Raw genomic sequence first — 25,726 nt, forward strand, 5'->3', positions numbered from 1 at the left:
TGAAGTTTCTAACCTAACTAGTTTTTAGATTTCTCAGAATAAGGTTAGGGAGAAAAAGAAAAGAGATTCAGGATTAGAAAGTGCCCCCCTCAAAGTATGAATATAGGGATCAAGTGAAATTTCCAAGCCAACTCCCACAGAAATGGAAACTCACACCGTTATCTAGCGCTGGGACCGACAGGCAAAAAGGACCAACCTACAGGCAGTGACTGCTTTTCAGAATTTATTGTAAAAAATAGTATTAAACAATAGGAAAAAAGCCACTCCTTTTTCAATCCACCACATATTGCTTTATGTGGAAACAATGGCAAAATGCGACAGAAATGTATTTACCCATTCCTATCCATATATCAGATAATCCCAGCTACTCAGGACATGCTCATGGGAAAAATATTGGCAGTATCACAGCATATGGAAGTGGAAATAAAAAACATGCAGAATTTTCAATTGCAGTTGGGAGGCCTATTTCCTGGAGTCTAAAGATCATGTTGTTTTATCTGTTTTCCTTTAGCATAATGTACATTATCAGACTTTCATAACTTCAGACACCGGCAGAAAGCCCTGATTTTTTGCCAATGGTGACATACCCACCTCAAAGATAAATGTGGAAGTCAGAATGTCTGCCTTATTTCTGTTTGCAATTTCCTTTCCATAGGAACACGCACATAATACAGTTCCTGTTAACAGATATTTAAAGCTTGGCTAGCCCTTTTTCACTTATACCAGTTCAACCCCACTGGAGGTCCTCAGGGCAGCACAAACAATGGAGAACAGACTTCCAACACCACACCACATTTACTTTGGCCAAAATCTGCTTGTCCTAACAGCAAATTATTCATGTTAAACATACTTGGTAGGTCTTTTACTTTTGTCAACAAACAGAGAGATGTCAGATTCCGCATTCAACTGTATTACAAAAAATACATTACCAGTACATTCCACAGTTATTTTTTTTCCTTGGATTTACCAGCTCATGTCAAAACTGTGAAGTACCAATGTTAACTTGAACAGAGCACAATTTAAACAGAACCCCCATATAACAAGTGCACAGTGGTACTTACCTGGTACAAACAGCTTCATTATCAAATGAAGAGTTGACTGAGCTTTAGCTTCATGCTCAAAGCCATTAATCAGAGAAAACTTAAGTTGCATGGCACCTTTGAGACCAACTCAGTTTCAAGTCAAGGGATGAACTTACACATAGACAGGTGCATTGTTTTAGGCATGACATGAGTATAGAACCCAAATACTCAGAAAACAAGGGTCAGCAGAAACCTATGGACAATGCTAAATAACCATTTTTATTATTTTTTACCACTGCTGTGCCTGCTGAAAATTGACAACAGCAACCACAACAGTTTGAGGTGACTCACACACCTGACAGTCACTGATGTAGAGTGCAGTGGAAAGGTGGGTTATTCTGAAAGAAGATACAATGCACCAATACAGGAAATTCCATACTGAAAGGCCAAAGTCAAACATTTTTTCTCTTGCACAACTTAAAAAGTATTTTTGGTTACAAATTACCACTGCAAACAATCTTCTCATAGATAAAACTAAAAATGTCTCTATCTAAAAAGCTCTGAGAAGGATGAAAACCCCACAAACCATAACTAAAAAGCCTTCTCTAAGTCCTCTTCCTTTCTGAGTTGCAACAGTGTCCTTATTTTAAGACAGACCCTCCTCTTGGTCAATCAATTCCGTTTTGGTGGAGAACACATCAGCCAGCATGTGCTTTGGGATTTCAGATCCCCGTACTTTTAACGTGTAGCAGGCATTCTCTACTTTTGCCAGGCTCTGTTTCAAGGTATACAGCTTCTTAGATACTTCGTAAGGTCCAGTGTTGCCAATGAAAGTAAAACCATCATAAATCTGACGTAGGAACTGGCTCAGTTCAAAAGGCGTGTCTATGTCACCGTTTCCAACACTGCTGATGCAGAGCCGCATCAGCTCCCCAGTTAGATCAGCCACTCCCAGCAGGTAATCTACAGGTGTCACCTTCAGGCTCCAAGTGTGTGGCTGTTTGTCATGGGAATTGGAGGTCTGAGGACAGAACAGAATAAAGTCCAGTACAGAAAACTATGAAAAAGCAGTCTATAATGGTTCAAATACACACTAACTTATCTAACGTAACTGGTAATTAAAAACATTCCGGAAAATTAAATTGCATGGCACTTCCACACAGTCTGATTTCAGAAATACTAACTTCCTCCCAGGATACCAGGAGGTATGAAAGCATCATATCCACTTGAGATGTGATTTCCATTCTAGCAAGCAGGATAAACATAGCCTGTTTCTACCATCTCTATTTGCAAACACAATTAGCACTTTTTTGTACCAACAATATTTGCAGTTGCTTTTTTTTTTTGGCTGACAGATCTCAGCCTAATAGATTTAAATTTTGGCTAAATGGTCTGTCCAAAGCTACCAAAGCAACTGAGAGTCAAAACCAAACTGCATTATGAAAACAAATTGCATCATTTTGTAATAGTATCTTGAATTTCAAAACGTATTTTCTACGAGAAGCTGATAGGTACAGTTCTCACAGCCATTTTATAGCAACTGAACTCATTAAAATAGCTAAAAAAATATTTAATGAAGAAAACTCATCACAAAGTTACAGTTTGTTCCTTTATCCAAGTTTCCAATACTTCTTATTGCCAAAATATTGATAACTTGGGAGACAACGCAGGTTTCTTTCTGTTCCTTTAACATGGGATCCACCCAAATTTGCAAATCTGGTCACAGACATGTATGCAGGGGTTAACAACTTCACAGTGTGTTAAAGAAGTGTGCCACAATGGGTTTGCCTCTGGTAAGAACAAACGAACTTAAGCTAAAAACTTGGCTTGTTTGCAAATATCTTACCGAAAGAATGGAGAAAGAATAAAAAGTGCTTTACAGCAGAAGTCTCTTCAACAGAGGCAGACTCAGGAATTCATGTAAAGCAAGTAGTGCTGTGCATTTATACACATTACATGTGCACTGCATGTACTTTTCTGTACGTGACTGCACAATTGCCTTTTGTCCCCTGTAAACAATCAAACCGTAACCAGTTTACTGGGGTTAGTGGCAGTAGTTTGTTCCTATGCAAAAAGTTCTATTTAGGGCAAGGCAGGACTCAAGAAGCAGTAGGTATAATATTAGGACTAAGGTATGATGGACACAAACTTGTCCTCTCAGGGGAGGAGTCAAGATCAGTTGCAGGAAAGGAACAAATGACCGAGCTAAGACATATGCTGTGCATTTTAACAGAAGCTGAATACAGTGCCTCCTGGGACTAGTTCAGTAAGATCTCATTCACAGCATTCACGCTGCCTTGGACTCATTTGTCTCCCCCAACTTTTGCTACATCACTGTACATCAGTAGGACTTACAGGCTGTCCAGCCATTAAAAATCCCTCCTCTACATTTTTTTGCTAGTATTTCTCTATTCTGGATCTTTCCCCCTACCAGAAGGAGTTCAGCTTGCTCTGAATAAAAAGGATGTGAAATTTATAAACTTGTATCCCACAGATTTAGTTTACTACTTGTCAGAATAAAAAGCATGTTTTGAACAAGGGAGTCAAAGCCCACACGTACATCTAATACCATTCCACTAACTGGCCTTATTTAATCAGATGCCAAAAATGTGACTAAGTCTACTTGTTGTGTTTCCATCCCAGAAAGATGTTTGTCACATAAGAAAAGAAAAACTTTTACCATGTTTGTTGTTTCTTCTCTGTCTTCCGCTGTAAATATTAGTTGTTTGTTGATCTCTTCAACACTAATCAAAGATCGTGTTTTGATAAAATACTGAAATGAGACTGCCTCAACATATTCTTGAAGTCCTGCAGAAACAGCAGAAGAACTAAGCTAATGATTCTAACTTTCCAGCAACGATCCGTACTTAAAATTATTTACATTTAAAAAAAAATAAATCTTTTAAGTGAGATTATTTTAAGGTTACTAGCAAAAAATGAAAACTAAGATAACCTAGGAATAGGATTGAAACATAATTTAACACAGCATGCTTCTTAAGTACAAAAACCAGAGCAAGAACACAGCAGATAAACATTTTCAAATTTTTACTCCAAATGCATTTTTCATTCAGAACCTTCTGTAATATCAGTATAAAGCATCATGTGACTCTCAAAAACGTACTGAACTACAGCTCCCTATGACGTCCCTTCGAGTTCTCTGCTGGGACCAGTGCTGTTCAATGTCTTCATCAATGACATGGACAGTGAGATCGAATGCACCCTCAGCAAGTCTGCAGATGACACCAAGCTGTGTGGTGCAGTTGACACACCTGAGGGAAGGCATGCCATCCAGAGGGACATGGACAGGCTTGAGAGGTGGGCCTGTGTGAGGTTCAACAAGGCCAAGTTCAGGGTCTTGCACCTGGGTCAGGGCAACCAAGCCCCAGTACCCATACAGGCTGTGGGATGAAGGGATTGAGAACAACCCTGCCAAGAAGGAGTTGGGGGTACTGCTGGATGAAAAGCTGGACATGAGCTAACAACGTGCGCTCAAAGCCAAGAAAGCCAACTGTATCCTGGGCTGCATCAAAGAAAACATGGCCAGCAGGTCGAGGGAGGTGATTTCCCCTCTACTCCTCTCTCATGAGACTCCACCTGGAGTACTACGTCCAGCTCTGGGGCTCTCAGCACAGGAAAGACATGGACCTCTTGGAGCAGGGTGAGGAGGGCCACAAAGATGATCAGAGGGCTGGAGAACTTCTCATATGAGGAAAGGCTGAGACAGTTTCTGTTGTTCAAGCCTGGAGAAGAGAAGGGTCTGGAGAGATCTTATTGCTGCCATTCAGAACTTAAAGGGGGCTTATATGAAAGATGCGGACAAACATTTCAGTAGAGCCTGTTGCAAGAGGACATGGGGTAATAGTTTTAAACTAAAAGAAGGTAGATTCAGACTAGGTATAAGGAAGAAATTTTTTTATGATAAGAGTAGTGAAACACTGGAACAGGTTGACCAGAGAGGTAGTAGATGCCCCATCCCTGGAAACATTCAAGGCCAGGTTGGACAGACTCTGGTTGAAGATGTCCCTGCTCACTGCAGGGGGGGTGGAGACTAGATGACCTTTATGGTCCCTTCCAACCCAAACCATTCTATGATTCTATGATAATGGAGCTTTTAAAATAGAGCATTTGTATAATGGAGAGTGCAGATCACTATTTCACAACTTCACAAAGAGAACACAATGCAGAGAAAAAGACTGCAGATAAATCTTGCTGCTGCAAGAAAGGCAGCTCACCTACAAAAAAAAACCCCAACTATACAAAGTGAAAGAAGTTGCCTTTGTTTCATCTTATTAGCAACAGTAGATACTCATTTAAAACTGAATTTTCCACTTCTCTATTTTGTGGGAATTGGCAAACAGGATCCTTAAAACATGCAGGTTAGCTGAAACTCATATTCAGGACAAAGCATCTGTTGTTACAAATCACACCAGACAAAAACAAGCAACCCCACCCCCCCACCTCCTGCTCCCAAAAACCCAAGGGAAAAAAAAAAGGGGGGGGGGGGGGGAGGGGCCAGATTTAGTTTACTACTTGTCAGAATAAAAAGCATGTTTTGAACAAGGGAGTCAAAGCCCACACGTACATCTAATACCATTCCACTAACTGGCCTTATTTAATCAGATGCCAAACATTTGACTAAGTCTACTTGTTGTGTTTCCATCCCAGAAAGATGTTTGTCACATAAGAAAAGAAAAACTTTTACCATGTTTGTTGTTTCTTCTCTGTCTTCCGCTGTAAATATTAGTTGTTTGTTGATCTCTTCAACACTAATCAAAGATCGTGTTTTGATAAAATACTGAAATGAGACTGCCTCAACATATTCTTGAAGTCCTGCAGAAACAGCAGAAGAACTAAGCTAATGATTCTAACTTTCCAGCAACGATCCGTACTTAAAATTATTTACATTTAAAAAAAAATAAATCTTTTAAGTGAGATTATTTTAAGGTTACTAGCAAAAAATGAAAACTAAGATAACCTAGGAATAGGATTGAAACATAATTTAACACAGCATGCTTCTTAAGTACAAAAACCAGAGCAAGAACACAGCAGATAAACATTTTCAAATTTTTACTCCAAATGCATTTTTCATTCAGAACCTTCTGTAATATCAGTATAAAGCATCATGTGACTCTCAAAAACGTACTGAACTACAGCTCCCTATGACGTCCCTTGGAGTTCTCTGCTGGGACCAGTGCTGTTCAATGTCTTCATCAATGACATGGACAGTGAGATCGAATGCACCCTCAGCAAGTCTGCAGATGACACCAAGCTGTGTGGTGCAGTTGACACACCTGAGGGAAGGCATGCCATCCAGAGGGACATGGACAGGCTTGAGAGGTGGGCCTGTGTGAGGTTCAACAAGGCCAAGTTCAGGGTCTTGCACCTGGGTCAGGGCAACCAAGCCCCAGTACCCATACAGGCTGTGGGATGAAGGGATTGAGAACAACCCTGCCAAGAAGGAGTTGGGGGTACTGCTGGATGAAAAGCTGGACATGAGCTAACAACGTGCGCTCAAAGCCAAGAAAGCCAACTGTATCCTGGGCTGCATCAAAGAAAACATGGCCAGCAGGTCGAGGGAGGTGATTTCCCCTCTACTCCTCTCTCATGAGACTCCACCTGGAGTACTACGTCCAGCTCTGGGGCTCTCAGCACAGGAAAGACATGGACCTCTTGGAGCAGGGTGAGGAGGGCCACAAAGATGATCAGAGGGCTGGAGAACTTCTCATATGAGGAAAGGCTGAGACAGTTTCTGTTGTTCAAGCCTGGAGAAGAGAAGGGTCTGGAGAGATCTTATTGCTGCCATTCAGAACTTAAAGGGGGCTTATATGAAAGATGCGGACAAACATTTCAGTAGAGCCTGTTGCAAGAGGACATGGGGTAATAGTTTTAAACTAAAAGAAGGTAGATTCAGACTAGGTATAAGGAAGAAATTTTTTTATGATAAGAGTAGTGAAACACTGGAACAGGTTGACCAGAGAGGTAGTAGATGCCCCATCCCTGGAAACATTCAAGGCCAGGTTGGACAGACTCTGGTTGAAGATGTCCCTGCTCACTGCAGGGGGGGTGGAGACTAGATGACCTTTATGGTCCCTTCCAACCCAAACCATTCTATGATTCTATGATAATGGAGCTTTTAAAATAGAGCATTTGTATAATGGAGAGTGCAGATCACTATTTCACAACTTCACAAAGAGAACACAATGCAGAGAAAAAGACTGCAGATAAATCTTGCTGCTGCAAGAAAGGCAGCTCACCTACAAAAAAAAACCCCAACTATACAAAGTGAAAGAAGTTGCCTTTGTTTCATCTTATTAGCAACAGTAGATACTCATTTAAAACTGAATTTTCCACTTCTCTATTTTGTGGGAATTGGCAAACAGGATCCTTAAAACATGCAGGTTAGCTGAAACTCATATTCAGGACAAAGCATCTGTTGTTACAAATCACACCAGACAAAAACAAGCAACCCCACCCCCCCACCTCCTGCTCCCAAAAACCCAAGGGAAAAAAAAAAGGGGGGGGGGAGGAGAGGGGCAGAGGAGAACCTAACCAAATTAAAAAAAAAAAAAATCCAACCCAAAAAAGTCCCACCAACCAGACAGGGCTGTGATGTCCAACAAGAGGAATATACTGAACAACAGCTCTGTCCAAAAGAATTTCTACTCTAAAAAGAAGGCATGCAGGGGGACAAAAGGAGTCAGTGTGCTGGCAAGGAAATAAAAGATGGGATAACAAAAGTAGCTTCTACTAGATTTGTATACCATCTGCAGCAACCTGCCACAATTACCTCTCCCTACCTCTTAGCAAATGGTGATTTTCTGTATGCATTATAGCAAAGGTGAGATGTAAAAAAGAGCTTGAATGTTCAGACAGCAATTTCACAGGTTCTGTCAGTTTTTCCTTATGTGCAGAGAACAGATTTGGGTAAAGGATGTGGGAAAAGTTCATAAGCAGAAAGTTGAAGTTGGCAGCATTGGAAGAAAAAAAAAAAAAAGCAGAAACAAACCTGGAACAAACAGCCATGGCAGAACTAAGCTAAAAAAAAAGTTTTGAAGACAAAATCAATGCACATGTATACATGACCTAGGGATGGAGAAAGCACCCAATGAGGACATTAAAGGAACAGACTGTAACATGACAGATGTCTCTAGCAGCACCATTCTGAGTCATTTTAAAGAGTTGGTTTCACTTCAAGAGAAGCAAAGAGGTGACACTGCCGTATCACACTGCAAGAGTGAGTGCCAGGATTAGACAATGGTGTTGCCAGTGAGTAAAGTGAGAAAATGTGGAAGTAAGCAAGGGTGTGAGAAGCAAAATCCTGGTTTCATTAGAACATTCTTAAAATCCTCAGCTGACCTCTCTGGGGCTAGAGCCTCAGCCTACAGAGATATGCAGGAAGCAGCAATTTAGACTTCATCTGGATCAAAGAAAAAGTCTAAATCAAAAAGAAGAGAACATAGATTTGAGTAACAGATGAGAGTGGAAATACCCCTGAAAATCTCGAGGTAACCTCAAGAGAAAATTCAATTGTAGAAGGCTTTCCACATTACAATCATAAAAGTATGATGAGGGACCTGCATTTCTTCCCTTTAAATACGCATTTGCAAGGTGAGTGGAAGCAATTCAAAAAGGCAATTCAGCCTGCACCCTTTACACAGCAGTGGGAAAAGCAGAATGAGCTTCCTGTGACCAAAGCCACACTCAGCACTGCTGTTCCCAAATCAGAGTGCACACAGGGAGCTATAGGGCCAATTAAATACAATAATTTAATCAACCGAATTCAGGTAAAGCATTCTGGGCAAAAGTAATAGAATAAATAAAAATAGAGTAAATAAAAGCTACTCAGGATCTTCTAAGATAAATAACTTCAAAAGTTGCAGAGAGATAGATTTTATCACCCAGTCTTTTCCTGACTTACCCTCTCATGTAACACAGCCAGCAATTCATTACGAAATTTTGGCTTTTACTGTGGCTGAGCTGTAAGCTACCAGACACGGCAGCACTCAATGCAACAACATCCGTGAGAATCTCTCTCTGCTATCTGTGGAGAAGACTATCACGCACGAAGGATCAACTTGGCATTTTACCAAGTTCACAGAGAGATCAAATCAGCTCTCAAACTTTTCGGTAAACAGTTTTCTCAATCAATCAAAACTTCCACTTTCAGGTCACTCCACTTTAATACTTCTCCGGACACACTTTGTCATTTTCCAGGATGTTTGGCTCCTCCGTTCATTTATTGTCATGTGGGGTTTTTTTATATAGGCATATTTATACATCTGTATACACACACAGTTTTGCTTCCTCCCACCATCCCACCCTAGCTGACACAGTGCTTCTCTTTAATGCCACCATGTGAATGTTGCACACACAGTCTGGTTTGTCACCTTTTCACAATTAGGGAGTCTATCTCCCACTGTTTACAAGTAAGCCTTACAAAACCTCATTTAAAGTTGTTACCATTACAAGTAGACTGGTAACAAATCCTGCTTACCATTACTTTGCAAAAAATATTCATATTTGACTTTTTTTTTTCTTTTTAAAGTCCTTCTTCCAGAAGTAGCTACAACATGACACTTCAATGACCCAAGACCTTGAAATAAGGTGTTTCCACGTGCAGGTAGAAGGATGTTTAAACATGTGATGTTTTAACTTAATGGTAGGACATCCGCTATTTTCAGCAAATAATCCCCAAGGTGAAAAACCCCATCCCATTCCACTACACCATCCAACAATACTTTTCCCCTTATGCTCTTGTTTTGGATTTATTCCAAAATTGGCTTATTTATGGATTGAGCTGCCAGTAATGGAACAGTTTGTAAGGCTGCCTTTTATGTAATATTTTTTTTCTAGTACCCAGACCGAAAATCTCAATTAAAAGCACTGTATTATTTCTACTAGCACTTCTCAAAAGTACAGATGTAAGGTAACAAAGTGCTTAAGTATTCTGATATTTTATTACATATATGTAAATATATATATATAAATACCTGTATAAATAGCTTCTACTAGTGACAAATTACAGTGATCCAGCATAACGGCTTTCTTCTATGTTTTGAAGATTTATTTTTTACATAACAACTAGCAAGTTACACTGAGATATATTCTGAGCACATATAGATAATATATACAGATAATAAAGGAGGAGATTTTGTGCCTGAAAGTGTGCATTTTTTTGATAGCTGTATCAGCTGATATTCAAGACACCTATCCTCATCTACATAGGCAAGCTCTGAGAAAGAATTGCCAAGTGGTTTCTCTAAGAAACTTAACAAGAAATCAGGTTTCTTCAAAAAACCAAGTCATTCTAGCACTCAATCCAAGAGTCAAATTAATGTGTAAGGGGTAGGAAAAGATACTCCTACTTTAAAAACAAAACAAAACAAAACAAAACCCAAAACCCCCAAAAAACAGTAAAGAATAGAAGTTCTTCAATTGCAGGAGTCAGGTTAGGGTAAACAAAATCTAATTGAGACACACATGCATGCACGGAAGTTTTAACTCAGAACGACAGGTCAAACAAGAGGTGAAAGTATCCTAAAAATTTGTTCATTTCCTCCTTTAAATTTCTATTCAACAGTGGAAAAAAAATGGGTTAAAATGGATTTCAAACCTCTCGGGTCTTAAGGTTAGCAAAGCCAATGCTGCCTGCCATCTTCCCAAATAAGCTGTTTCTCTCCCTATCTCTTCTCAAAGTCATTTTCCCTCTATCCCTTCATCATCTTTCTTTCCTCTTGTCTGTTTTTGTCCCAGAGCAGCCTGTGCTGATGGCTGGGACACAAGCAGATGACAGCCCCTGGTCTCTTACCCAGCTCCCTCCCTAAACTGTGCAACTGGAATCACAAGCCAAGAGCAACCACTAGAAAGATGGTAGGAAAATACACACAGCAAGCTTCTTCCAGGATCACTATATGAAGGGTGGGGCACATTATTTACAGGGTGAGTCGTGAAAATACCCGCTTGCAAATGCATTACAAAATCAAAACAGCACAGCCACAGCTCTATCTTATCATCATATTTAGGCTGGCAAGTTACACCCTTGTTATAAAAAGAAGAAAAAAAAAAAAAAAAAGAACCACAAACAAACCCAAAAACCCCCACACAAACCAGAAAAAATATGGAGTCATATTCTTGTGGAAACCCCAAACAGAGAAAATCCAAGAGTTAAACTGGAGAGCCCTCATTCCCTCATTGCTAAACTCTGCAGAATACGGGAAGGATGATAGACTTAAAGGACCCACTACTACAAGCACACTGATCAGTGAAGGGGAGAACTGGTGAAATAAGCAAATAGTTAACCAAGTACATCAAGTGAAACAAGTACAAGCAATAAATTTAAAAGTATTAATACACAAATTACATAATTTTGCTTCCGAGTCAGTGTCCTATTAAGACGAAACTGACAATTCACACCTCAGTCTTTTCCATTTCTCTGCAGACTTGGCAATGATTCCTTAGACTCACAGGTCTCTTTCCAAGCACAAGTGATAAAAGCTTAAGTAATTAAACTAAAACTGAGGCTGTGAAACTATCCAACTGCTTTCTTGATTGTGAGCATGAAGTCAAAGGTTAAATTTATAACAGCACACCAAAAGAACATAAAGCCAGCTATCCTCAGAGACAGGCATGCTCTTGACATCCTGTTGTGAAAATGGCTTAAAAGAATAATTCCACTTAGGGATGGATTTTATAAAATGGGACTAACTAACAAATGCAAATAAAAACACTAGAACAAATGTCCATAACAGCTTACAAATTCGGGGGGGGCGGCGCAAAAAATCTCTTTCTATTCACTGAGCAATACTTCAAAAGCTGAGTACGGCAGGTAGGGCTGTGAGTAGTCTGAAGTTTTAAGGGAACTGGTGAGAGAAAAAAACCACGTAGGTCCACACCCACATAAACAAACCACTCTGTTTTATCAGTCCAGTTTTGAAATACTTTAGTGGTCAGTACAAACACAGATGTGAATAAGTATTAGAAAAACTTATTTTAAGTAACCTTGAACTGATTACTAATAGAATATAAATAAAGAATGTATATTAGATCTACCAGTGATTTGTCTAAACTGGTCTACTGTTATATCAATAATTAAATTGATACACATTTCTTCTATTAAGCCCTGAATGCTTTATTGATTAGTCAATTGCTACTTGACACATCTATGACCACCAAGAAGTTCTGTTCTCTTCTAGCTGCCAGTGTTGAACTGATGTATTTCAGATACTGAACTGTTAATATTGTTGGCACTTTGTTTAAAGTTGAATACACACCAGCTTTGGGGAAAAGGTAATCCCAAGATTAGTCCATTTTCCCAATAGCTGCAGAAACAAATATAGGCACAAGTGTCTGTAAGAGTTAAATTATTTCCCCAAAAAGGCACACAAAAACTCTGCAGAGAACTGCAAAGAATATTTTAATTTCTCAATGCAGACAGCAGTTTAATCAAGCCTTTTTTTCATTGTTATTAGAAACATGTGCACATGTGACAAATGCTAGGTTTTTTGCAGATGACTCATTATGGATGAGAAAGTCACAAGCTCTATTTTGCTCCTACTTGACCTGAGGGATGTACCATGGTTACTTTTGTAACCAACTTTTTTGTTCTGAAGGGTGGGGTTTTTTGTAGCACCCAATGTTCTACATGAATTCTTAAAAACAAACAAAAAAAATACCAAACTATTCCTGTGACAAGCAGTCTTCCTGATCGTTGACTACTTCTAATTGCCTTGATAACTGATATAGAGCTTTAACAGTTAGATGGCAAATTTCACACTACTGACAGCCTTGAGGGCAAGTTCAAGATACCAAAGAAAGGAAGCTCTGACTCAGTCAGGATGTTCAACAATCAAAGAAGGAAGAGAACCTAAGACAACATAGCTTCTTCAGTTCAAACCCCAGTGAAAGTTCTCCTCGAGATGATGTTGTTTCCATGCAACAGCCCCAACTCACTAGCACATCAGAAGTACCAATGATGGCCATTTATCCTCATAAATAGAGATCTGGTGAGATGGTTAAAAAAAAAGGTACATCACCACTCACCAACTCCTATTCCTCAGCACATGACTGAAAAACAAAAACCTCATCACGATGTGCTATAGTAGTTGTTTCCTGGAATGGAGTTCCTCTATGACACACTCTCCTTTGTGATTTTAAACAAACAAACAAAAAAGGTTCATAAGCTTTTTCTTGGTCTTCTCTCATGTTCCACCTGCACTTGGTTCCTGTAAAGGCTGGAGAACTCTGTTTTGTGAATGACTGATGTTAGCAGCTGCAGGGTTAAAAAAAAAAATTCTGAGCCAGAGCACAAGGTCTCTGCCATTTGCTAGCTGTGAAACTGAATTAAAAAACAAATAACATCATTAGTTTCAGATTGTCATGTAAATAACTGCAGTATTTGCCATAATAGTACTGCAGGACTTTAGGTCTTAAGTTAGAACTAGGAAAGGACAATCTTTCTTTGGCCCAATCCACAGCAAGCATCTTTAAAAGACAGAATATAGCTTCTCTTAGGGACTTACACTACCCTCAACACCTACTGCTGAATTTATGGATTACGCTGAACTCATTGGCACACGTTGCCCTCTCTGATCATGTCTGAATTCACATTCATTTTCCCAGGCTTGTTTTAAGTTTTTTTGTGTGAACATACAAGCCCTGCAGCACAAAGTAAAAAGTGAGAGGCTTTGCAGTTGCTGATTTTTCACTTTGTCTGGAAGAATCTAGAAAAAAAGGCATGAACCAGAAATAATCAAAGGGTAATAAAATGCAACAAGCTGAAGGTATCAAGTTTCAAATAAGCAACTTGCTTATCAGCTTGACAAAATTTTTTGGCAGGCTTAGTGATGTGAGAACATCAGAGAAAGAGAGAAAGTAACAAAATAAAAACAAAGAAATTAACAAAATTAGGGCTGATAAATATTAGCTTATTCACTGCAAATTCCGTTAATATGCCAGTATGATCAGGAAACTTTGTTTCCATTTCTGGCATTTTACCTCTCACCCACAACAGCAAAGAGATGAACTTTAATTCTTCAGTTACATCCTGTTCCTGTGTTATTATGTTTTCCCACCATCTTGCAGAAACCTGATTGCTTCCTTCATGGAAAGCTTTCCTTTCAAGCATTAGGTGTATTCAGGCTTTTTCCTGGGTGAGACGTTTACAATTCATGATACCTTCCTCATGCAGGAAAAAGCTTTTCCTCTGTATCGCCAACCTACAGTTTAATATGCCACCTAATTTTATTAGTTTCAAAACTTTTTGAAGAATAAAAAAAAAATCCTACTTCTACTGTTCCAGATGTGCAGAATAGTTCTTCACCTTGCTATTATTTCAGAAATACATAGGTGTTTACAGATACACATTCTTCCCATATTATAAGAGAGTTAAGGAAAAAAAAAAAAACCCAAACCCTAGGTAACATGGAAATCATTACCTGGATAGTTCCTTTAGTTTGTGTTCTAACATGAATCCTTCACACAAACAAGGAACAGTATCACTTAAATAATCTGTAATCTAAGTCTAGCCTGCTTGGACAGACCTCACTCATCTCCATAGCCTTTCTTACAGCAGTGTGTCTGCTGTATCCTATTCCAGCACAAATGAAGTATTTCCTTTCCATCCACACAGAAACTGACTTGGTCCAATCCAGCAATGTGCTTTGTTGCCAGTAGGATTACAGGCCTAAAGTGACTCTAAATGGCATAAGGCAGGAGACAGAAATAAGCTCCATTATATCATTCTCTCAGAACACAAATAGTGCCTGCACAAGATAAATTATGTGTTAGAGTGCGTCAATGCTGAACTTTTACACAGAATTTCTCGCATCATCATCATCAGAAGCAGTCACAGAGCGATAGTTTTGACAAGGTGCTGACACTTTACAGCCTTGTCATCTAATCCTATTGAGAGCAAGTGCAGACATGATGAAGAGCTAATGAGCTTCTCCCTGCACACCAGCGGGCTCACCACTGCTGCTAGCACAGGCACAACGCAAACAGAAAGGTCAGCCAGCAACACTCGTGCTGCATTTACTATCATCACTCCACCCTACCCTACTGAAGAAGCCCCAGAAGAATTATGGGTGCCTCACTCCATATTTTGTCTTATGTACAGCTACCAGCTGTGAAGATAATACCACACCTATACTTGCTCCTAGGAGAATCTGATGACCTCGTAAAAACATCAACAAGTAGCCAAAACTATCAGTCCAAGAGGTTTTTCATTCAAGCCACCCTACAGAAAATAGCTTAGCACCTCAAGAGCCTTACAATTCTCTCACATGCCTTTATTGTGAAGGGAAAAATCTCAAGTCTTTACATAGCTAGAGATGTAATTCAATAAAATCATGTTAAAAAGGTACTCCATTCAATCCCACACAATGCCAACCCATCACCCAAGTCTTAGTTTCCCTCTGCATTACACAGGGTTTGCATTTACGCAGAGTAGATTTAGAACATACTTAGAATAATTGCATAAATCCTAACATGTTGCAGAGCACCTCCTCTCTCGTCTTTAAGGCTTGTACAGGTCTTTCCTGTATACTACTGATATTTTACTTAGTATCTCAGAGTTGATTATATATATATATATATTCAATACCCAAACACATACACACACACACACAGAGACATATATATAGAAATATTTTTGCGATTTTATTTCTCCCCTTCATAAATTCACACGATCTTTTTTAGCCCTTTTCTTGCGCAGTGTCACACAACAATTTTAAAGAAACAGTACCCATTTCCTCACAGGATATATAAGGTATACATTGCAAAGTGGGGCAAAGGAGCAGGAATTCTATATTACAAATAGTAAAGCTTTAAAAATATCAACAAAGCAGAACATTCTAAAATAACAAAAGAAGAGCTCTACATTTAAAAAAGACTTCATTATTTCAGTATCTCTTTGTTTGCTTGTTTAATCATCCCCTGGGACAATCTGTACTGTTAAGAAATGTGTAGAAAACAGTCATCAGTTTTTGTTGTTGTTCAATTAGTGCTATACTCAGTGTTTGAGCTCATGCAAGTGTCCTTTGGGGAAACGTCCTGCGTGCCATTAGCACTATTCTTAATGAGGGAAAGCATGAAACTCCTTTAGTGCTCTGCCAGAATTGTTTTATCTTCAACTCAAAAGAACAACTGCTTGGAGTAACCCCAAAAAAAGCATTTAACAATTACAAGTGGCAAACAATATTCCCAAGCATTATACTCCTAGCACTGTTCTATTTATAGGCTAACAGTTATTATACTGAATAAAATATGTATTAGGCAGCTTTATTATGCAGATAGTCATGATTCCCCAGTTAAGGCTGAAACGATAGTTTCCATTATAAGCCCAGTTTTGAACCCTTTTACTCCTTCTGAGAGGTAGGGTGGGGAACAGGAGGATGTTTCATGTTTGGTTTCAAGACAAAGGAGAATATTTTTAGGAAGTTTGAGGTTAATTGGCCATGCTGCTTTTGAGATATGGGACATAGGCGTTTCTTTATTCTTTTTTGAAGAAAAAAAGCAGTTTAATGGCAATGTTTTTGTTCATAAAAAAGCTTTTTAACTAGTTCTCCAGAATTTCTTTAAAATACAAAATCAGAAGTGAAAACTAGGTGAAAGGAAGGTCAAGACTTACAGCTCTAGGAAATACATAAAGACAAAAGTTCTAGCACTTTTCTTAGCTACATTTATTTTCAAAAAAGCATGCAAGTTTTTTCCACTGTGGGAAAGAAGCAAAGCAACAATTAAAAAACACTACACATAAAAACAAAACCAAAAGCAACATTCTTAGCGCTTATCACTGGTTTTCCCTCCCCAATTACAGTTCTTCATAAACAGTGGGGGCAGAGGGGATAAAGCATTCCCTTTCCCAATTGGTCTTTATCTAACTGTCTCCTCATTTTTCATTCTCTAGGTTTTCTGTCTCGGCTTCATAATGCAGCTGGCAAGCATCTTCACATCTCCATCTCCTCCTTGATCCTACAGTCAGCACAATCAAGATCTACAAGTCTTTAAGCCTGCATATTCCTTTCTTGCCATCCCAATGACTAACTGGAGAGCAGAAGATCTAATGAACAAGGTAAGAGTAAAGCTCAGGCTAAAAGTTTGCATTTCATACTTGTTGTACACACAGGCTCATTTAAACAATGCCTAAAAGCATTTCCTGTCTTCTCACCGACACACGTGTATACACTAACATTGCACCCTTATAAGGTGCACAATGAACGCCAGCTGGCATAAACTCCCCTCACAGAGAAGCACCATGTAGAAGAGCCAGAATTTAAGCATACACTGTGGATGACCTACAGAAATGGAATGAAAGCAACTTATTTCAGTTGGATTCAGTTGCCTTAATGAGGCAAGAACTCTTTAATTACGGAAACAATAAGGAGATCTCAGGGCCAGGCAGCATTTTACAACTGAGGAGATTCCACAGCCTTACCACCGACTGTGACATCTCATCACCTGATGAGAGGAAAAAGGTAGAAGTACAGCCATTCCCAGTTCTAAGTCCAAACAATCCCACTCCAATCCACAGCAACCTACAAGGGCTCTGGAGGAGCTCTACAGGACAGGCCTGTGCATTTCTATCCTTTAATTCTGTGCCAAAACTGCAAGGTTCAGTCATTTCTTTGAGAGACTGCACACCTGATTGCTAGCAAGATGGACAGCAGAGTCTACTTCTCTTCCCCCTTATTATTTAGTGTACTAATATCTCTTTGCCCTCCTTTCTTTTTACCTAGAGAGGTCAGTAAGATTCATTCCCTTAAGCTGTCTTAAGTCTGTAGCAAGAAAATTCTTTAATTCTATGATACTCTCACTCTACTCTATGGGGGTGTCCCTGCTGACTGTGGGGAGGTCGCACTAGATGACCCTTGGAGGTCCCTTCTGGCCTGGGAAATTCTATGATTCTACTACAGGTCCCATGCAAGTGTAAGGAACGTGCTGTTGTATGTATAAAAGCTTTGCAGCTGTGGAGGCATTGAGTCAACATACACACACCGCAAGACCCTCAATTCCTCTACTAGAGGTCTATAAGAATTTCCCCTGCTTTACAATGGACTATATCTTAGTAATTTTAAGAGACTGAGATTCAAAACACTGGCAAAAGTTTTAGAAATGCTGAGTTGTTTCTGATAGCGCATTTTCAGTTGTTTAAAGAGTTTATTCCGGTCCATTTTGATATTAAAATACATCTTTATGCAAGTCAGAAACTGATTATGCATGAGAATCAGTGTAGCTGACTGTGTATGAGTATTTACCAAATACAAAAAGCAAACCCTAACAATTTTTTTCATTAATTTCTTTATCTTCAGGTTGCTATGACTATCTTTAGTTTATATATCTTTCCTATAAAAATATTAATTTTTCAGGCTGAGAGAGGTCTGGTTTTAAAAAACCAAAGCCAGTATTCTTTTTTCCGCTCAGAGGAGAAAATATGGAAGTAGAAATGTAGCATCAGGTTTGCTCATTGCTTTATAAGATATAGGTATATACAAAAGTCACCATGTGATAAGTTTCCATATGTCTGCTATGTAGGGGTACTCAATTACATCCAAGAGGAATGTCAGCTAATTCCAGGCAAGGTGCCCCTCAGTAAAAATAGAGGTAGGTTATGTCTCTTTGAACTTACCCACACAAAGCCAGATACTAGGAGAATAAAGACAATTTATGTGAAGCAGCTGATGCAGGGTTACTGGTTACCCTGTAACAACTTTGCTCAAAGGGCAATGCTGATAGCTTATATCATGAGGTCTCACAAAGATCTACAAGAAAGCAGACCTCAAGTGCTGTTGTCCTATAGATAGTGTTCTACCAGTCACACAGGACTACAAACTTCATGGGCTATTCAGAGAAGGTTCACAAGGCTCAATGAAGCTTTCAAAAATTTTTGTTCGTAAAACTGAATGCAAAGATTTTCACCTTTTATAAGCAGTACTTAAAATGAAAATCCAAGTACATTTTCAGCATGTCAAGATACTCGTAGTATACTTGGACTAGTACTGTTGCCAGTTCAAGGTTATCTGTAGTGCTGGAGCTTTGAATTATCTTTCTTTTCGTTGCTTCATTACAGTACTAAGCTATAAATAGCAGCAAGACACACACAGATTGTAAGTGGCTCTTCTCAGAATAACTAATTATATTTAATTTGAACAACTCAATGCACCCCAAGTAAGAGGGCTGGGGAACTGAAGTAGAGCCATTGAAAACAAGCATGGCAAACTCCTTCTGGTTCAGAAGTGCCAAACTGAGCTTTCACTTAAGAACTGTCTCACTCTTAATAAATTAGCGTAAGATATAAGTACAAGTTAACTTGTGCACTGTTTGTCTTGTAAATTACATAGATGCGTTTGCTGCTAGTTTATCAAAGCAATCCTGCAGACATTTTTAAACAATTAAATCATTCAGGGCAATTCTTCAGCTCTTTTCAGGTGAAGAAGTCTTGCCCAAACAAGGAAAGATAGAGAGAATTCCAGTATGTTTAGAATAAGACTGATAAACACAAGACAATTTTCTACCACGATCATGATGTCAAAGAAGCAGTTAGATGTTTTACTCGTGTGTTGCCACAAACAAGGCATAGCAATTTCAGGTAAAGATTCAGATTGTCAACAAAGGAATATGATTTGACAGCAAGAGTCATGAAAGCACTGGGACTTAGTATCTCAAGGATGTTAGTAAAGACTGCTATTTACAGAGAGGAGCAGAAAAAGATGCAATTGAAACAAATATAAAGTCTGATTTAATGCTTGTAACAGAGGCAGAAGCACATTCTGAGTCTTTAGAAGAAAGAAAATGCTAATCTATGCATTTTAATTCATGGATTTTATCAGCTCAAAACGGGATCATTTCACAAAGCAGTTGCTCCCACTCTCCTCCCAGAAATTATAACCCTTCAGGTGGGGTAAATCAGTGTGCTGCACATACTCCTCTCAATCAGAGAGGACCAGCCAGCACATTCGTTAGAACTAATCCCAACTTCAGTTTAGGTCGGGGTCCCAATTCTTCCAGTTGTAGTCTCCCATTTAAGTCTTTATTTAACTGCAATGATAAGAAGACTGTAGGGCAATAGCCTTTCTAATACCAGAGCTAACTTTGCTAACAACAAAGATTAATCTGAGTCCTAATTTATAATCATAGAAATGTGACAAATTCAGACCCACAGGCTGAAGAGGAACCACTACTAGATAAAGAGAAACGGAGCTTAGTGCAAAATATCATACTTTCCCTATTTTAAAATAATTTACCTGGAGATATAGCTCTGTGGAACTGATACATGTCTTCTCCAATCAGTTCTTGTGCAACCTGCTTAATTTTCCGTCGGACAGCATCTAGCTTGACTTCAGATTCATTTAGTATTTCTTCCCCATTGGGAGCACTGCAATCATAAAACAGAAACTGAGAGAGCAGCTTTCCAAATGTGAGCAAAGAGTTAAAAAATATTACACACTTTCTTTTACTAACCAATACACTTTCAATGGCTTCAGGAAAAAGCAAAGCTGGTATTGGAATACAAGACGGTTTGCTTTCATTGATACCTGCTGCAGATTCTGAAATTCTGTAGATTCTTACTGTGAAAATAATCAACCAGCCAAATGCAGGTCCGGTAGCATGATGTTTATTCCAGACTAGAATTCTAACTGATTAAGTAAGAACGATCAGAAACACATGCAAAGGCTTCAAATACAATACAAAAGAGTATTCCAGAAAACTAGTAGTATTTGCAGAAGTCCTTCAACCTCTTAAAAAAAAAAAATACATTACAGTATTGCAAAATACAATACCTGATTTAGTTCTACACGTGGGGATTTTTTTAGGAAATAATTATGGACTATGCTATTCAGGAACAGCTGAAATATCTGATTCACAACCACAACATATGCTTGGCATTTAGTTTATCTAATTTCCTTTAAACTTTCGCCATCCCCAAATAATCTACATGGTGTATTAGTTTACAGTCTATTTAAGGAATTACTGATAGACCGGTCTTGAGAAAACATTTAAAAACTAATAGATTTCTGAAAGCAAGGCCACAGTAATAGCGAAAAGCTAAGGAGAAGGAAATAAAAATACAGCATGGAAAGCTTCCACTCTCACAAAACCAGGAATATCTTACAAAACAGGAATCTAAGATTTGGAGTAAAGAGGAGGTTTTTTTGTTGTTGTTCTTTCCTCTACCAGTTCCTAGCACATCTAGGCCAAGCAGTGGGAGTAGCTATTTACAGTCAAGGCTGTAGCGGTTACTAGAATTATCACAATGCCTGTTTGCAGAAGAAGTTAAAAAAAGAGCAATTTCATAATCTTTATTTGTAACTGTTACTACTATGGTAACTGTAAATAGCTACTACTACAGCAGAAACACATTGATAGGTAACAAACAATAAATTTGGGAAAAGGAACAGGGAGAGCTGTTGTAACTATAACACGTATTACCAAATGTTTGACATGTACAGTAAATATTTTATACAACAGGCTACCTGAAGCTTCAAATTTTCCTGTTATTTTTCTCGTTTGTCTGTGGCTTCCAAAAACCGCTTGAAGGCTCATGAGAACACAAAACAGGTAGAAGCTCAAAACTTCACACAAAAGCCTCTTAAATTGCAGTGTGCATCAAAGTAAACAGAACCAAGTCACCCCCTTTTTGTATTGATGACCTAGGGCGGGACTGCAAAAACCAAAACGGGGAAGTAACTGCAGAGGCAACTAACCGGAGGGTGCATGCTCTTCCCTTAGCTTGCTGAACGCTGGAAAGCTCTCATCTGCTGTTACACTCTGCTACTCTGATCCTGTTTAATATGCCAATAAAATCAACTGAGAAACCTGAGCCCACATCTTTCAATTTTCTAACTGGAGTGTGCATTCATTAACTCACATCCACCCTAAAGGATGCATATGGGAAGCTAATTAAATTCCTCTCAACAGAACATTGCAGCTATTAATCACAAACACAAAGAACACTGCAAGGCAGCTTTCTAGGCTTCTGTGAACACTTTCACGCTCAATGTGACTCACCTGGTAAACCGGTGGAGCAGAAATATTGTCCTTTTGCTTTCGATGGTTATATCACGACTGAGCTTCACAAGCCGCTCGTATTTGTCGTGCCTGGTGTCAAGCTCCAGCTGAAACGCTGCAGCAAGAAGTGCAGTTATCACACAGGTATAGTGTAGGGGAAGAGCAGAGAGCCCCAGCCCCACCAGCCTTTTCCCAAGGTGGGCAGCACAGCTGCTCCTGCTTGGGGCACGGCTGCGAAGGGCACCACTGCCTACCACCCGCCAGAGCTGCAAGATTCAGCATTAATGCTACATTTTATTTTTTAATAAGTCAGATTTAAACAGACATCAACCCTGATGATGCCTTAAGGCAGCCCAAACAATTTGAAGGTAAAATACATGTTTTAACTAGTAAAATCTATTCTGCAATACTGCTGTTCAGGAAACTGACTTAAAATTTCACCCAAATTCAGGAAGATAAAATAATAAAACCCTACAATCGTTAGTAAATCAGATTTGCCAGTCTCTAAAACGAAACAAACAGGGATTTGACTAAGGCACATACACTGTTAAAAATGCACCAATAAGTAAAAAAAAAGGTTGCGTTTTCACATCCCAACTAGATTTGGCCAAAAGTCAAGTATTTTAATACCCCTAAGTAAACAAGTACTAAAGCAAAGTGAGATCAATACCTAAAATAAGACTTCTGACTTACTGATGTGAATTCTAACTACAGTGAACTCAGAGAAGAGAGGATGTGTATCTAGTTAGTATAAACATTATGAATGTGTCACAGATACCATTAACATTTTATAGACCATTATTCCACTAAATAAACAATTAATAAATACTTATAAGAGATCTAACACATTCCCTGCATAACTGGTGTTAAAGTGCCTGTGTGAGAAGATGGTGAAAATCAGCTAAGCAGTTACATTTTTAAAGGGTCAAGTGAATATTCTTTAGGAAAAAAGTACATCAGTTTGCTGGCAAGGAAAGTTTAGATGAAGCCACAAAAGTAACTCTATTTCTCATCACCTTGATAAAAACCTGGTTCCTCTTATTTGTTCTGTTCTCCCCAATCTTCTTCTGAAACTCTAAGATAAGTCACAAATGCTCCTACTGATCTTTTAAGTCTTTCACATGTCTGATTGGTGTGTCTTCCAAATCCCGAGAGTCAAGTCCACCACTGAACTATCATCAAGAAATTTTACACCAGATCACAGTGACAGGAACTTGAGGAGAGTGAATGGTATTTTCCTTCATACAATGCCATATATGACATTTCCAATGCCCATTTACCAATGGTAAATGAATGAAAGTTCAGGGGTCAAATTCAGGAGTCATCTGCCAAGATAACATACACAGAGAAAAAGAAGTATCTATTTTAAAGAAAGGAAATTTTAAGTGTTTAAGTGACCATCTATAACGGCCATCCAGCTCTAACTTCTTCATCCCTCTTAGCTACATAAAAATAGGGGGCAAGGGGAAAATTTTACACTAAAAATTAATCTATTCCCCATATCACATCTCCTCCTTTTGTCAGAGCTTCTCATTTCTGAAACTCAACTTTGCCTTGTTATGGCTTGTCTAATGAGAAAGTTCAACTAAATTTACAAGTTGTGTGCAAAACCCTATGAAAACAATTTGGCTGGAGGGAAGTTTACACTTGCTTATATAAAGAAACCAAAATATATGCTAATTTTAAAGAGGCGTACTCAAACTGAAGTAAGTGTCTACATACAGGTTTATTAGTTAGCTAAACTCTCATTTTTACAAAGTGCATGTATAAACAGCTGCCAACTTACAAATCAATGCATCCAGATTTACATTAAAGTAGCTTAGTAATCTATGAACCAAAGCTAAGGTCAACAGCTAAGAGCCTTCTCAGTCTCTCCAAAGGTAGCCATCTCCTCCTCTTGTCCCCATGGCTCAGATTTTGCATTACACCTCTGCAGATCTTAGTTTTCTGCCACCAAAGGGCTCAGTCACCTTTTGCCCGGCTGAAGACTTAGGCAGTTTGCTTGGCATCAGGTTCAGCACAATCCGGGTGGGGAGGAGGGGCCACAGGTAGGATGAAAAAGGGAGCAAGTAATGAGTCAGGTTGAGCTACATGAAATCCCACTCTCAGGACTTTATTGTACAAAAAGCAAACCACCAGGCTCTAAACGTATGAAGCGTGAGTCCAACTCGTTTCAAGTTTCTCCCCCAGAGAAAGCTGGTTTATTCCATCACCAAATAAGTACATTATTTTTCCTAGCAATTTCTATATCATGTGTTTTCATAATTTGGCTTTCCAAGTGCTTACTTACATTTAAAAGACGTCATCAGAGCTGAAGATGGATTAACATTCTCTTTTTCATCTCTTTTTTGACCATGGGGAAAATTGTCATGCTTTCGTTTTCTGAACCCACCCGATCCTATTAACAGAAGAAACACAGAAAAAATTATATTTAAAAATAAAGTAGTTTTGCCAGAGCATAAGCAGCATCAGAATGCTGTCTTCAGAGCATTTCTGACTGTAGCCATATTTTACAGAATAGAGTAAGTAACTGGATAAACCTTATTACCAACTGATGTCATCTTTACATTAGCATACCACCTATTCCTCCACATTTCTACTGAAAATTTGAAAACTCCTACCAATTTCAATGGATGAGTGTGGTAAGGTATTCACACACTTGCATGTTTCCTTTCTATAAGGGAAAGGCTGCATGGAAATCCTTGTGTAAGCAAGAGCCTATAGGATTAGACCTTTTCTTTTCCCGCTTTGGTTTTTTTTTTATTATTTTAAACATTCAGCTTGACAGAAGCCATTAAAACTACAAGTTTTTCATTACTGTAATTATTTATGTCATGGGTTTTCAGTAATTAGAAAAAGAAGCGTGGCTTAATTTAAATAGACTACCATGATCCAGGTATGCAGGTTTACCTCCAGGTTTAGCATCTTAGGTCCTCACACTTTGTCCATTAAAACCAATTTCTTCTCTTTTCACTCCGATATGGCTGTTCCTCTCCTGCAATGTAGCATCTTAGGTCCTCACACTTTGTCCATTAAAACCAATTTCTTCTCTTTTCACTCCGATATGGCTGTTCCCTTCAAGTAATTTTTTATATATATATGCCTCTCCCTTAGCCTCTCTTTTCAAACCCTCACCCAGAACTCATCTCTTTTGGACTGTGCTTTACTACTGATTTACACTTTGCACTGTTTCTTCCTTTTGTCCTTCCATTACCAAGGACTGACTCATGGTGCCATTCACGTTTTAACCATTCCTCCCTCTCGCTACCCCCTTTTTGTGACAGCTGTACACTTTGTGTTCCTAACAGGGGCCAAAATTTGGCAGACTCTTACATACAGGCATACCTTCTTGAATATTGGAGTTCTCTCAAATTCCTTAAAAGAACAAAAGGAAGCTACTTAAAAGTTACAGACGAACACTGGATTTTAAAATGTTTCCGTTTAATTGTTTATTATCCAAAACCAAAACCAGAAGTGGGCGTAGTTACTTTCTAAAAGAGGAAACTGAAAATCATTTTTTCCTTCTTTTCTGTTAGGACATGAGTTCAGGGTTTTGTTTTTCCTGTAGCAGTTGAAAACATTACAAACACAACCCCTGAAATAGTGCAGAGAATTAAATTCTCTTCAGTATTCTTAAAGCTGGGAACATCATAAGGACCAACAGGAAAAAAACAGGCCGTCCTGAAGCGGGGGGGGGGGGG

The 25,726-nt window shown here is 38.8% G+C and overlaps 1 protein-coding gene across 2 annotated transcripts in view; it reads right to left on the minus strand.

Moving 5' to 3' along the window:
- Positions 1–210: 210 nt before the first annotated feature.
- TSNAX (translin-associated factor X) overlaps positions 211–25,726 on the minus strand; it is a 26,330-nt gene continuing 814 nt past the window's right edge. For both annotated transcript variants that reach the window (XM_014951131.1, XM_014951133.1), the window contains exons 2-6: positions 24,316–24,423; positions 22,026–22,140; positions 20,261–20,391; positions 5,725–5,852; positions 211–2,043 (exon numbers count right to left, since the gene is read on the minus strand). In XM_014951131.1, coding sequence (XP_014806617.1) covers positions 1,669–2,043; positions 5,725–5,852; positions 20,261–20,391; positions 22,026–22,140; positions 24,316–24,423 — 857 coding nt within the window. In that variant the 3' untranslated portion in view covers positions 211–1,668. The remainder of the gene's footprint in view (positions 2,044–5,724; positions 5,853–20,260; positions 20,392–22,025; positions 22,141–24,315; positions 24,424–25,726) is intronic.

This window comes from Calidris pugnax, unplaced genomic scaffold (genome assembly GCF_001431845.1).
Source record: "Calidris pugnax isolate Ruff unplaced genomic scaffold, ASM143184v1 scaffold24, whole genome shotgun sequence".
In the NCBI taxonomy this organism is placed as follows: Eukaryota; Metazoa; Chordata; class Aves; order Charadriiformes; family Scolopacidae; genus Calidris; species Calidris pugnax.